Here is a 13,430-nt window from a genome sequence, read left to right as displayed (position 1 = left end):
ATGTTATTTTTCATGCACCCAACAAGGAATATGGCAACATAATTTAGATCTAGTTTCATTAATGCTGGCTGGTTAGACTCCTCCACAGAAAACGTGAGACGTTTCCTGACTGAGGACTTGGCCATTTCGCAAATAGTGACCCTATTTTCTACATCCAGACAAAATTTACAATGTGAGGAACCGCTCCTTTGTAAAATCCTTTCCAAAGGCATCGCAATGGAACGTGGTAAGCAAGCTGGTGTTAGCTTACCCCTACTGCTGTGCAGGACTTCCTTTTTCATCCGGCCGTAACTGGGCGCTTACATGCGGTGTGGAAAGGCGGCGCGGCGGGCGGTGCCTCCGCCGCTCTCCCGGGGCTGTTCGTTAGCGCGGGGCGAGACGGGCGGTGCCTCCGCCGCTCTCCCGGGGCTGTTCGTTAGCGCGGGCGGTGCCTCCGCCGCTCTCCCGGGGCTGTTCGTTAGCGCGGGCGGTGCCTCCGCCGCTCTCCCGGGGCTGTTCGTTAGCGCGGGGCGAGACGGGCGGTGCCTCCGCCGCTCTCCCGGGGCTGTTCGTTAGCGCGGGCGGTGCCTCCGCCGCTCTCCCCGCTGTTCGTTAGCGCGGGCGGTGCCTCCGCCGCTCTCCCGGGGCTGTTCGTTAGCGCGGGGCGAGGCGGGCGGCGCTCGCCCGGGGGGCGCGCGCTGGGACCGTCCCGTCCGGTGCGCGCAGCCCCGGCGGCCGTGGAGCCGTTTTCTAGCCCTGTGAGTCGGTAGAGAAAACCATCTGAGGTAAAATTAAAGCTTTTTTTTTTTTTTTTTGTCTTAAAAGTTTATATTGCAGGATCGGTTGTAAATTTCATATTAACAGTTTGAAAGGCCATTGTCTTTTACATTGATGAATGGATTTGTGGTTTGTAGCTTTAATTTGTGGCAGTGTCGCTACAATCTGGGGCAGGACAGCATGCGATACTGGGTTTTCAGAACAAAACAGCATGAAGTCCCACCGGTCCCGCAATAACTTCGTGGAAAACCACCACTGGGAGTTTCCTCACCTTTCAGGGTGACTGAGCACATTTTCAGAAACATGATATTATCTCTATTATCTCTGCTGTGCCTTTTTTTTTTTTTTTTTTTTTTTTTTTTGAGTAATGTCACTTCTTTATCATTTTGTGATCTTTTGGAACTTCGTCGGATTTCACTGTGAGAAACTCTGATCTATCTAAACTGTAGCAGAGCTATACGGAGGGGACACAATTGTACCGTCTAATGTCAAGCTCCTTATCTCCTTCATCTCTTGTGTCTGGCTCCCAGAATATTTTCTCCCAGGAAAGAATATTGTTGACGTAAAGATAGAGCATACTACTAAGGATATTTTATGACTGACATTTTAGATAGCTGGATACTTAATACGCCTCTCATTTGTTTCACAATCTTTATGCATTTCTACAACAAATCAATTGAGAATTACTGTCCAGAGCTCTGGGAACTATGAAAAAAAATAATGTACAGCGAACACGTGGGCTTTTTCCTGAGAAATCTTAAGAGGAAGTGGGTGAAATGAAGCACCACGGACTTGTGTGTGCTGTGCCTCCTCCAGCCGGTGCCACAGCACCAAGCTGCTAGTAGAGGTAGCTGCGGGAGTTCCCACAGCAGCCAGTTTGTTTGCCTTGCGTGCAGTTCCAGCCGCCTCCTGCAGCATTGAGTCGCACATTTAAAAAGAACCTGTGCTGCTGCTGAGGAGGCTGAGAGACCCTTCCTAGGGAAGGGGAACTGAGGACGGGGCACTTTGCCAGGCTTTGAACTTCAGAGCAGTTGAGCGGAGGATCGAGGTCAGTCGAGATGTGAGGGCGAAGGAAGTCGAGTTCAGGGTGGCTGTGCTGAATGGAGTGTGGGCAGAGCTGTGTGTTGCTGCGCAGTTGTGTGCATTTGGGCTCAGGAACTGTCTCAGGAACACTGGATGAGCATACTGCAATAGGAAAATTTATAATCAAACTACTTTGTGCAAATTCGGGGCATTGGTTTCACCCTCCACTAAACAAGTGTCCTCAGTATGCTTTGTTCTTCTTCTTTAATCCTTTCTGGACTTTCCCATTTCCTCATTTGCCTGCTGAATTTTTTCCTTCAGCTTTTCAGGTCCGATTTTGATTTGGGGTTTGGTGTTTTGTTTTGTCGGTTTTGTGGTTGTAGATTTTTGTTGTTGTTGAGGTTATGTTTTCTTTTGGGTTTTTTTTGGTTTGGTTTTTTTTTTGGGGGGGGGGGTTGTTTTGGGTTTATTTTTTGTTTAGGTTTTTTTTTTTTTTCCCCCTAATCATCATTAGAAGAAAAGTCACCTAATCAGGCATTGGAACAGCCTGCCCTGGGAAGTAGTGGAATTCTCATCCCTGGATGTGTTCAAAAGGCATGTGAATTTAAAACTTGTGAATATGGTTTAGTAGTGAACACAGCTGTGCTGCATTAACAGTTGGACTCAATGATCTTAGAGGTCTTTTCCAACACTAATAATTCTGTGGTTACATTTCTTTTTACAGTCTAGATTTTATCCATTTCTCCAGTCATATTATTGAAAGGTGTTTGCTTCTCCAAATAGCCTCCTCTGTGAGGCTATTTATCTTTTATATTTATTCACTTTTTCTTTTGTTTTCTGTGATTGCTTGTTTAGTAATTCCATCTTTCTCCACAGGTCTCCTTTCTCTTCTCCTTCCTATTGCATAGTCTGTCTTTTCCTTTCAGATCCACTTCTCTCCTCGTAAATTCCCCTCACAAATTCTTCTGTTTCTTTATTCTACCACTCCAAACATATCAGCACATTCTTCCCTACTCATCAGCAAAGACTTGGGAACTTTGAGCAAAAAATCTTTTTTTCATATCAGTGTGATTTTGCAGGTAAAAAGAACAAAATATTTCTCATCCTTATAGACCTGTCTTCTCCCCTTCTTGCTTTGGCAGCCAAATATAATGCTATTTCTGTTTTCAGGTTTGATATTCCAAAAACTGACCTGCATTATATCCAGAAACTTTCAAAATAGCGATGGCCAGGCTGTTACAAGATCCATCTAAACTTCATCCCTCAGAATGGTACACTGCAAACCAGATGCAGCGTGCCAGTACAGAGTCCCAGAAATCCAGGTCAGAATGCATGACAGCTGAGAGTTGGAGGCTGGTGGATGAAATAGAAAAGACAACTCAAAAAACCCAGAGTGATGTCAACAAGAAATTAGGTAATCCCATGTCTTCTGCAAGGGTCACAATGTTTTATTTGAGCTGTAATTTCAAGAAGGACTTAGCAAATTAGTTGATAATGAATAGGAGTATATGTCAATGCCATGCTTGTTAATGTCATGAAAAAATCAAAAATATTTTATAAAATATTTTGAGGCAGACTCTTTATTTTTATAACAAAACACACAAAAAGCTCTCTTAACAAAACCTCCTGACACAGGGTTGCTAAACTGTTTCCATACAGCCCACAGCACTACAGGCACTCCACTATAGAATAAGTCTATTTTTAGCCATACCTAAGACCTGAGCTGCAGTTCCCTTGCTCATAGAATGGGCCCATATTAATATGTGTTTGTTATTTTGATTCTATAGAACAGAGACGGGAAGAGATAAAATTCTGGAAGCAAGAATTAGATAACAAGCTAGAACAAATTGTTCATGAGACAGAGATTTTGTTGACTTTCAAGAATAGGCTGGAGAGAGCTTTGGAGGGTTGCAAAGAGCCCCTTGTCGTTGCCCAGAAGTGTCTCCTGTACAGGTGAGCATTCAAGGAGACAGAAAAAGTCTAGGTAATGAAGCTTTAACAAAGAAAAAAGACTGCAAACTAAAGGCCCACCTCTCTTTACAGTGAAGTCACAGTCTGATTTAGGTGTTACAGCACTGAGGAGAGTGGAACATTATCATCTCTATTTGATGCAGGCATTTGAACAATGTGGCTGATAGTTTTTTCCTTTTTTCGTGTAGGCAGAGGCGAGTTGGGATTGACTTGGTGCATGATGAAGTGGAACAGCAGTTGCTGAAGGAAGTTGAAGTCCTCCAGGGGATTATTGCTTTACTTGGACGTACATTGGAACAAACAAATGAGCAAATCAGGTGCAGAGGCAGAGAGCATAACAGAACACTAATTAGATGAAAGTTAAGACAGCCATAATACTGAGAAGTTGTCAGGCTGAACACAGGTCCTAAGTTATCTTCAATGCTAAACACTAGCAGGAGGTCAGTCCTAATTCATACCACTCAATCAGTAGTGGTGAGAGGTTCTGCTTGTAGAATACGAAGTACTTGTGCTTGATCCTTGGTCTTCTCATGATCCAGTCCTGTGCCTTTAATTTCAGTGAGAATTGTACCATCAATTTATAAAAAGGCAGCTTCATACTGTAGATTTTGTGACTTGACAACTAAGAGTTCTTACACGACGATTTCTGTAACAGCGTTTGAATTATCTAATGCATGTATGCATACATATTAAGGATACCTGTGAATGCCTATACATGGTCTTAGAGTTTTGGTTGTTTTTTCTCCTAGACGGAACCGTTCAGCAAAATACGACCTGGACATGGATCTGAAGGACAAATTCACAGCTTTGACAATTGATGATTACTGTGCTAGCTTGACAAATGACACTCCTCATATTATATATGCTGATAATGCAGTGAAACTAGAAGGAAAGTAAGTGGTTCTTTAGTTCAACAAACATATGATAATTATACAGATAATACGGGCTGTCCCAGTAACAGCAAGATTAGTTTTGTGTAAAACAGGCTTTATCTTTTTGCCATGTAATTGTTTCTTATACTTCTGTCCATCACTTCTGTATCTGTGTAGTATGTCTGGGAAACCACAATGATTATGCTCCCAGTGAACTGCAGTTTTTAAAAAAGTTTTTGAAGCTCACAGTTAGCTAAGGAAGAATTTCACATATTGCTTAAACACAGAATAGATTTATTGATCTTAACTTCTTTCCTCTCCCAGGGTGTCCCACTGGGGAGAATGCTGGACTGAGACCCATGAGGTGTCAAGTCAGCTTCTCACTCAGACATTAAGCTGTCAAATGTGCCCATTCTGCATGGGTTAGTTAGTATGAAAGGTTTAAATGCAAAAATAGCTACCACAGAAAAATGGGCTGAAAAGAGGAGGTGTACTGAGAAAACAATTTGTGCAAGAGCCTCATAAAATCCCTGTTGCTATGTAACAGCTAGCAAACTTGCAACACCAAGAGGCCGCCAGCACTCGAAACAGGTTATGTAACTCAGAGCACACCCAGGATGGTGTTGCCTGCTATGTGCAAATGACAATTAAAACTTTATATATTCACTCAATGAGACAAGGAACGAACCCTCTGAAGAACTTCTCAAACACCCGCCTGCAAGCTTGAGGCTGGGCTTCTCAACTATTGTTCCCGGCAGATACTGTAAGTGTCGTAGAGGTGAACTCTGTGAGAGAATAAGGGAATGTGTTGTGTACATAGTTGCCTGCTATTAATAGTAACAGCTTTATTAATGAAAGATGTTCTAAGAAATACTGATTATTATGTGTGTTTCCCGCCATGTTAATTTGTAAGTTCCCCTTTGCCAGGGGAAAGTAACAGCAAGGCTCCTCTGTGTCTCTAGCAAATTTGTTTTTATTGGACTCTCATCTACTTCATTACAAAATGATTGTGACAGAGTCTTTCCTTTGTATCTGTAGCACTCCCTGGACATATGGCACTTGCTGTGACATGCGGTTAAAAGTGCTGCTTTGTTCTTGATTTTGTGGCACAATTACAGATTTATGAAGTCATGGAGGGCCTGCTGCTGTCTGTTGGTGACCTCTTATTTTGATTCCCTTTCAGTTTTGTTAGCCCTGAGGACTGGATAGATTTCACAAACATAAATGTTGAAAAGGCTGACAAGCAGCGAAACAATTCTTTGGCACTGAAGGCACTTATCGATGGCATCCTCTCACAGATAGCAAATGACATGCGCAGGCAATGTGAGTTGGTGAATAATGCTTTTAGAAATAGGGTGAAGGAAGTCAAGGATGCCAAGCACAAGCTAGAGATACTTCTTGCAATGGTAAGTCATAGGAGACAGTCAGTGAAAAAGTGGAAACACAAGGCTTGGGTTATCTACCAGTTTACCCAATCCAGTGGGTTGCTCTTATCTGCCACATTTTCCTTTTTGTTCCCTTCTCCGTAAAAGTAACTTTAGATTTTTTTTCTTAGCTCTGTGTGCACCACCAAAGAGACGAATTTCTGGAGTCACTCATACAATCTAAATGTTGCTGTAGCCATCAGTAAAGACAGGATTTTCCTTGTGATTTTTAGTTGCATGAGGCTCTTACAGCTTTTTCAGGATTGTGATGTAAGAGCCTGATAATTGATAACAGCAGGGTCAATGTGCTCAAAATTTGACACATGAAAACTGAGTATTAACATTAAAAAATAATAATTGCTGAGCATGAATTTCTGGGTTTACCCAGAACCGTGTCATCTGCTTTCCAATGAAGGAATCATACTCCTGGCTAAGCTTTGAAAAATATTATTTGATGAAATAACAACATATTGAGTGGTACTGTGATTGTTGCAACTATTAAAGTAGATGATGATGGTTTCACACGTTCTAAGAGGCAGTGTACAGAATTTCATTGTTGGATTTGTTAAGGTGATGGATGAGACTGCCTCACAGGAGAAGAACATTGCAGCCTTAAAGAAAGCAATCACTGATAAGGAAGCACCTGTGAAAGTGGCTCAAACCCGCTTGGAAGCGAGGAACCATCGCCCCAATGTGGAACTGTGCTATGACACAGTGCACAGCAGCCTGATGAGTGAAGTTCAAGAGATTACCAAAAATATTCAAAGGCAAGTGGAAATTATGCAAGAGGTAAATCTGTGGTATTGGTTAATTTAATGTGTTAGCATGACAATGGGTCCCAACTATTCTCCCTGAAAAGTTGGGAATTGCTTTTCTTTTAAGGGCAGGACACTTTAAGGGAAGTTAGTGGATAGACTTTAGGGGAAGACAATGGATATTCTCTGTGAATCCCTTTCCATCTTTCTTTTTCTTGCCCAGAAATCCTAACCCTTATGAGAAAAAAACCCACTACCCATGTGTTTTCAACTAATGCCTGTCTCTATTTTCCCTGTTAGGTTAAAGGATGCATTGGCACAGGCTCACACAGAGCTGAAAGGCCTGAGCCGTCGACAGCTTTCCTTGGAGGAAGAGATCAAGGTCAAGGAGAACACACTGTACATTGATGAAGTGCTGTGCATGCAAATGAGAGAGTCTGTTTGCATAAACAATTACTGAAGTCATTATACTGGGAGACTGTGCTCTAAAGAACCAGCTCCTGCTGAAATTTTATTTGCAGGCTTCCAAATGTATTGGCTTCCAAATGTAATGCTGTCTAGTTGCACAAGGTAATTAAAACAGACCTAGTACTTACAGCTATCTGTTTCAGAACTATCTATGCTCTAAAATGTTTGATGAAATCTTCCACTTGGCAATAAAATTCAGAATAATGAGAAATGCCCCTTCTTCCATGTTTCTCTCATGTGTAACTAATGATATCTTGTGCCATTGAAAGGTGTCAGAAGGCAACTGTGTGGAAGCCAGAGCAGGAGTGTCCTCATAAATCACTCATTGGACAGCTGAGCAAGTGGGAGGGATGTCTCTCAGGACTGGCCATGTGATGTTTTGTTTTTATCTTAGCATCTGCTGCTAAGAACTAGACAGTATGGCCAACTTAACAGGACCTAACTTACCTAACTGATACACTAGATAGTGCATCTGTCTGCATCTGAATCAAGATAAAGTCAAGGCTGACTTTGGGAAAATCACTTGTTCACCCGATATCTCAGTTCCCCCATTCGTAAAACGGAAACATTGAGGTGGGCTTCAGTGGTAAATGTTTGAAGCTCTGAAATGAGAAGTGCTGAAAAAAAAGGAGGGTCTTATTTTTATCAGAGATGCCTGTAAGGGTGGGAAAGGGATCACTGCTTCCTTTGGTTCTGGCAAGGAAAACCAAAGCAAGGGAAAGAATAAATAATGCTGGAGACAAAAGAGTCCAGTTCCCAAGTCCAACATTTTAATGCATGGAGTTTAAAATTGTCCCTTGCTTCTCACTTGCTGGAATGATAACTCCCTTTTGGAAGCACTGCTGTCAAAATTCAAATCCCTTACTAAAGCACTCCAAAGGATCCATTAATGCAGATGTCACTGGGTGTTTTCTTCCTGTAGTTTATACCATTGGGTAAGTGATGACAAAATAATTCAGTTCTGAGTCAATCAGGTACTTGAATTTCCTGTAAATATCAGCCAGCAGCCTCTCCTCCTCAGTGCTGTCATCTTGGGCTGTATAAATCCTGACCTGTATGCACAAACAGCAGTCATGTCTCTCAGATATAGGGAGCTAAACCCATTACAGCTCATGGCAACAAGAAGCATCTGTGACTAATAAGGAATCTAGAGAAGCAAAATTGCTTGAATTGGAATAGAATCTTGATGCTGCACTCTCTTCCCACTCCCACCTGACTGAAAACATCATCTCCTGCCAAAGAATTTTTGGGAGGTGTTGGGAGGAATGGGTTAAATAGTGGAAGACTAGCAAGAAGGATTGTAAATCACTCAGGTGACCTTGCAGATGGGAATAGCCCTTGATAACCCAGTATGAATGCCAGCAAGTGATCCTCTGGCACGGAGCAAGTTTAACTGTGCCTCTATCTCCACTTGTATGTGTCTGCCTGGGGGTTGCTTTGGGGATGCCTCGGTAAGCAAAAGAAGGGAAGTAAATTTACTCTTTATCTTTTAGCTGTGGTTTTGTGGTTGTCCCTGCTGTCTGCCTGTGCTGACTCAGACAGGAAGAACAAGGTTCTTTTTACCCCCAGAACTGATGCATCCCTGGGATCTGCACAGATTTGTAAGGACCTGCAGAATTCAGATTGTAGCACAGAAAGTAGCATGTCAGCATGGTTTACACCAGCTACAGTTGTGGCTTGGCCTCAGTTCAAGACAGGACCCCTAAAGGGTGTGATGTGTTTGTATCTTTGCAGTTTAGTGGGATTCAGTCCACCTTCCTTGGTTATAGACATAAGCACTGAGCCTGAGAGGTAACTGAGAAACCCTGGAAGTGGGAGAGGGCTTGAACTAGAGGTGACAGAGGGAGTGCCAGTCTAGGAAGGGCTTCTGGAATTTTCAGGACTTCATCATAAACTTCTATAGTATCTGTATGTGGCTAAGTAGGGTTGGAAAGCCTCCTTTCTGCGAGTGGCTCCCAAGCTCTTTGGTACTAAGGCATAACATAGGGAAGATAGTTAGATTAACATTTCTGTAAGTGATCTTTGCCTGGGCATGGGAACCTTTGGGTATAGGAGCAAGAATGGGAATGAGAGTTTGGAAGCACAAAGTCTTACCTTTATGGTAGTCAAAATGCATTTCCTTTCTGCACGGTTTTGTAGCAGCCTCTCCATAAAGCTGACACTTAGAAATGCCCAGACTTTCAGAAATAACAACCTCTTGCATGATAAAATAAGCTGTAGCAGCTCATTGTCCAGCAACTCATGGTCATTGTTTAATTCAAGTGTTAATTTCTTGGAAAAAAATGAACACTGTTAGTACTACTAAACAGATGTTGCATGCAGTAACTAGAATTCAACAAATAGTTTTCCAAGTTAATAAAAAAAAAGTCAGCAGATCAATTTTATACCTTGATATTAGCTGACAATCTGTTTTGCATTATGGCAACAGTGTATGTGCTACAGTAAATCACTGTCCTGCTAAGAGGGGGTGATCCATTGTGCATTTATTAGAAAACACTGCATCTACAGTCATACCATGATCTTACCTGACATAATGAAAATTATCCCAGAGACAAGAGTAGAGCCAATGGTGGTTTCTAGAAAGCTTTACATATCTATGGTGTTTATTCACAACTCAGCAACGGAAACAGGACTTACAGAAAGCTGTCAGCAGCCGTCAGGTGTAAGGCCACTTGTTTCCCTCTGGCTTGCAAAGACCTGATGCTCACTTATGTGGGTCAGCTGTTGCAAACCTTTGATGACACATCCCTTGTGACACCAAAGTGCTTTGACATGGGCACTAGTTAATTTAGATATGCTATAGGACATTTGTGTATTGCCAAAATAGAGCAGCCTGATAGCATTATGGAGGGTTATAACTGGACAAGGATAATTTCATTAATGACATTATGGATGAAACACTGAAATTTCTTAGGAAAACTGCCCTCTGAATGTAAAACTAAAGCGGTCAGGAACTTCTGTTGCTGACTGCTGTTATGCCGAAGACCTACATGATTGCTTTGTAGAGCTTTGTGACACTGCAGTGGGGTGTCTCTCGTTTCCCTTACCTGCAGACCATGCCAGTAAGCTGGGAGAAGGTTGGTGAGAGTAGGTCTCATAGTCCAGTCTGGGTCACTAAAATAACAGCTCCGTAGGCTGATGCTCCTAACTGGGATCTCCTCTAGCAGGATCCTAGCTAGGTGATCATGCTTCATGACTCTTTCAAAGAAGAAGTTCACATTCAGTTTTGGGGCTCTCTTGGCCAAGTTTGCCCATGACATTCCTGAGACCACTTGCCCATGAGGGTCATGGATATGACACTTGATATTCAAGGTGCACAGAGAATGAGAGCTGCGCTCCCGCAGGATGTCCAGCAGTTCATCAGACATGCAGTTGTAATTGAAAGTCAGGATGGTCAGCCTGTGGAACTTAGACATAGTTTGGTGGAACAAGGCACTGCTGTAGACAGAAAGGTGAAGACTGAAGAAATCCTCAATATTGATTTCAGATATAAAGCTTCTGTTTGTCAAACTGCTTAGAGAATTCAGAAGCTCACAGCCTTCTTCCAAAGTTATTCTTGCTCCTTTTAAGTTAAGATAATCAAGTTGATTGCTCATTCTTTTCAGGAAGGCAGCTAAATTCTTGATAAACTGAGCCCTAACCACATTTCTCCAGATCAAGCAGTCCAATTCTAGGTACTTGATGCTCAGGGATACTAGGTGACTATTACACTTACCCAGGTGTGAAAGAAGACCTCTCATAATCACTTGAAATTTTTTGATAAAGGGAGTATTGTAAGGATTCGATAACTTGATCTCAAGGTGCTTCAAATACTTGCCAAATTTCTTGGTATACCACAGTGCACTTTGAAACTCCAGTGTGCGTGCCCTTGATGGCTGGCCATAAAAGGTGATGGTTCTGCATCTCCAGAGAGATCCAGAGTGCATGGCACAACTCCATTTTTTACAGACCAAGGCAGCCCGAGATCTGTCTCTGTCATCTAACCAATGGAAGACATGCCTCAGACAGACATCAGGTAGATAGGCCCAGGAGCTTTGCTCGGGTTCACTGTCATCTTCCATTGAGAGGACTTCTCTTCTGGGTCTTAAATCAAACCAACATGCAGAAAGCTGTGGGTAGATTTCTTGCCAGTCCCAACATAATAGGCTTCTAAACAAATGGATGAAAGTTTGTTTCTTCACAATCAAAACCAACAACCTCTGTACTCCAGCTGTCAAACAAGCCCTTGAGTCTAAAGTATAGTCTTACCTAAATCAAAAGAAAAAAAGAGTGAAGAACAATCACAGTACAAGCACAGGACACATATTTTAATTTCTGGGCCTTCACCTTCAGTCTAGCTAAACAGTGAAATGGTATCAAATGCTGCGACAGTAGCCACATTGTCTGCAAAACCTTTGGTTGGCATCAGCTGCAATTAATTGATCATAGTCTGTGATCTGATGCCTAGCGTTTGAAAGTACTCAGTTCTTTGGGCTGTATACATTTGAACAGGACCATCAGTGCAAAATTAGCACTAATGACTTTTCATAGTCTTCTAGGGTACCATTCCATGACAATCAGTACCCTGCCTTAGATTAAGGCTGGATAAAAAAAAGTTGAAATGGATGAAAACAAGAAGTGCACCATACAAAGAAGAAAACATGCAGATCCCTGAGAGTCTGTTTACAATTACAAAAGCTCAGCTATATCTATTTTAATTGTATAAACAGGCATGAAAGGACAGGTTGATAGCACAATTAAGCTTCAGTCTGCTGTTAGTCTTTTTGCCTACAGTTCTTGTGTCACATAGAATCTCTCTGCCTGTACACATACTCTTTTCAATTAGCACTGTTTCTATTCTTAGGGATTCCTCTGCCCACTCTTGCCATTCAAAGTACCAACCCACATCCCCAGCTATCAATAAAACCCTTAGAAACTGATCATGTGGTCTGATTACTACCTGACTCTCTGTCTCTCTTGTATTTAGCACCTCCAAGGAGAGCTCTTTGTTTTGCAGAACTGTTAGTCATTTAGGAGGTCTCTAGATCAATTTCCAAAAATCCAAACCAAGTCTTAAAATATGGTGGCTGAAGCTCCAGTTTGCTAGTGAGAAGAACCTGAAACTTTTGCTAGAGAGAGTGAGGAGAACACAGGGGAAGAGGTCTAACACTTCAGCTAACTGGAAGCCGTGAAGGCAATGGACAGAGGAAAGCAGAACAGAATATAGGGCAGTAGTACATAGAAACACATCTGTTAATAAAGGATGTTTATTACACTGCATTCATCAATATTAGCGTGTGAATACAAAGTGGCACAAACACCATCATGTGGAACTTTTTTAAAACCAGAGTTCTTATGAATCTGTAAAAAGTATGTTTGTTTATGAGCCAGTGGTGTGATTCAAGAGGTATCCTGCAGTGTTGGGTTGGCTTTTCCATTACTATAAGCGAAGTCTTAGTTAAGGAGGTGTTCTAGCTGTCAGCTCCGAGTTTAACTTGGTGCGGGGAAAACATATCTTTGGAAAAAAACGCTGCTACAGTTCTTTCTAGAGCAATTTTTTTCCAAGCAGAAGTAATTTCAAGATAAATGAATGCTTTGCATGTCTTGTTTGCCACTAGGGTAAGAAAAAAAAAAACCCAACAAATAAAAATAAAATCCCCCACCGCTGAACACATACATCCTTTTCCCTTGGCCCTCTTTGCTTCAGAGGGCATCCCGGATGGTTTACGATCCCATACGGACAGCTACACTAGCTGTCTCCTCCAGCAAGAGCTGCAGAAGCCCGTGGAGTAAAACCAAACAAACAAAGACCTTCTAAGACTTTGATCGATAATTACCAGAAGCAACAGGAGCTGTGGCTTGGATACCCAAGTGGGCAACCCAGCCTGAGTCCTTTTACTAGTCCTGCTGACGCGGATCTCTGGGCCGAGGTCCGCGAAGGCGCCAGAGCCGCGGCCGGCGGGGGCGCAGCGCAGCCCCTGCGGTTGGGCCGCTGGGCCCGGACATTCCCCTCAGCCAGCGCGGGCCGCTCCCTCACCGCCGGCTGCGCCGCGCGCGCCCGGCCGAGTAACGGCAGCCCCGCGCGGGGCCCAGCCAATTGCGGCGGGCGGCGGCGGCGGCGGCGCCAATACGGGGACTCGGAGGGGGCGGCGCGGCGTTCAAACGCGGCGGCGGCGCACAGA

General features: G+C 43.0%; 2 protein-coding genes across 3 annotated transcripts; one reads left to right on the top strand and one right to left on the bottom strand.

Annotated features, from left to right (window-relative positions):
- Positions 1 to 558: 558 nt before the first annotated feature.
- TEKT1 (tektin 1) lies at positions 559 to 7,402 on the top strand. Of its 2 annotated transcripts, XM_059486948.1 has the most exons (8): positions 559 to 764; positions 2,950 to 3,193; positions 3,567 to 3,732; positions 3,939 to 4,067; positions 4,500 to 4,643; positions 5,806 to 6,032; positions 6,582 to 6,813; positions 7,102 to 7,402. In XM_059486948.1, the coding sequence occupies exons 2-8, from the start codon at positions 3,004 to 3,006 to the stop codon at positions 7,259 to 7,261; spliced, it is 1,248 nt and encodes a 415-aa protein (XP_059342931.1). In that variant the 5' UTR covers positions 559 to 764; positions 2,950 to 3,003; the 3' UTR covers positions 7,262 to 7,402. The 2 variants fall into 2 exon arrangements, with proteins under 2 accessions (XP_059342931.1, XP_059342930.1); XM_059486947.1 differs by having other exon boundaries at positions 5,806 to 6,028; positions 6,617 to 7,402.
- A 615-nt stretch (positions 7,403 to 8,017) lies between these two features.
- Positions 8,018 to 13,230, bottom strand: FBXO39 (F-box protein 39). The gene is made up of 4 exons (XM_059487142.1): positions 13,086 to 13,230; positions 10,317 to 11,517; positions 9,364 to 9,540; positions 8,018 to 8,321 (listed from the first exon to the last, which is right to left on the bottom strand). The coding sequence occupies exons 2-4, from the start codon at positions 11,328 to 11,330 to the stop codon at positions 8,193 to 8,195; spliced, it is 1,320 nt and encodes a 439-aa protein (XP_059343125.1). The 5' UTR covers positions 11,331 to 11,517; positions 13,086 to 13,230; the 3' UTR covers positions 8,018 to 8,192.
- Between the last annotated feature and the right edge of the window lie 200 nt (positions 13,231 to 13,430).

Source organism: Ammospiza nelsoni, chromosome 21 (genome assembly GCF_027579445.1).
Source record: "Ammospiza nelsoni isolate bAmmNel1 chromosome 21, bAmmNel1.pri, whole genome shotgun sequence".
NCBI lineage: Eukaryota > Metazoa > Chordata > Aves > Passeriformes > Passerellidae > Ammospiza > Ammospiza nelsoni.
Note: the sequence above shows the minus strand (reverse complement) of the source record. Positions and strands in the feature narration are given on the sequence as shown.

Excerpts from the sequence above, each read along its gene's own strand:
- TEKT1 (XM_059486948.1), top strand. The coding sequence starts at position 3,004 with ATGGCCAGGCTGTTACAAGATCCATCTAAACTTCATCCCTCAGAATGG. Across the intron at positions 3,194-3,566 it reads TGATGTCAACAAGAAATTAG|AACAGAGACGGGAAGAGATA; the intron begins GTAATCCCATGT and ends TTGATTCTATAG. Across the intron at positions 4,068-4,499 it reads CAAACAAATGAGCAAATCAG|ACGGAACCGTTCAGCAAAAT; the intron begins GTGCAGAGGCAG and ends TTTTTCTCCTAG.
- FBXO39 (XM_059487142.1), bottom strand. The coding sequence starts at position 11,330 with ATGGAAGATGACAGTGAACCCGAGCAAAGCTCCTGGGCCTATCTACCT. Across the intron at positions 9,541-10,316 it reads CTTACTGGCATGGTCTGCAG|AAATTAACACTTGAATTAAA; the intron begins GTAAGGGAAACG and ends TTTTTTTCCAAG. Across the intron at positions 8,322-9,363 it reads GCATTTTGACTACCATAAAG|GTCAGGATTTATACAGCCCA; the intron begins GTAAGACTTTGT and ends TTGTGCATACAG.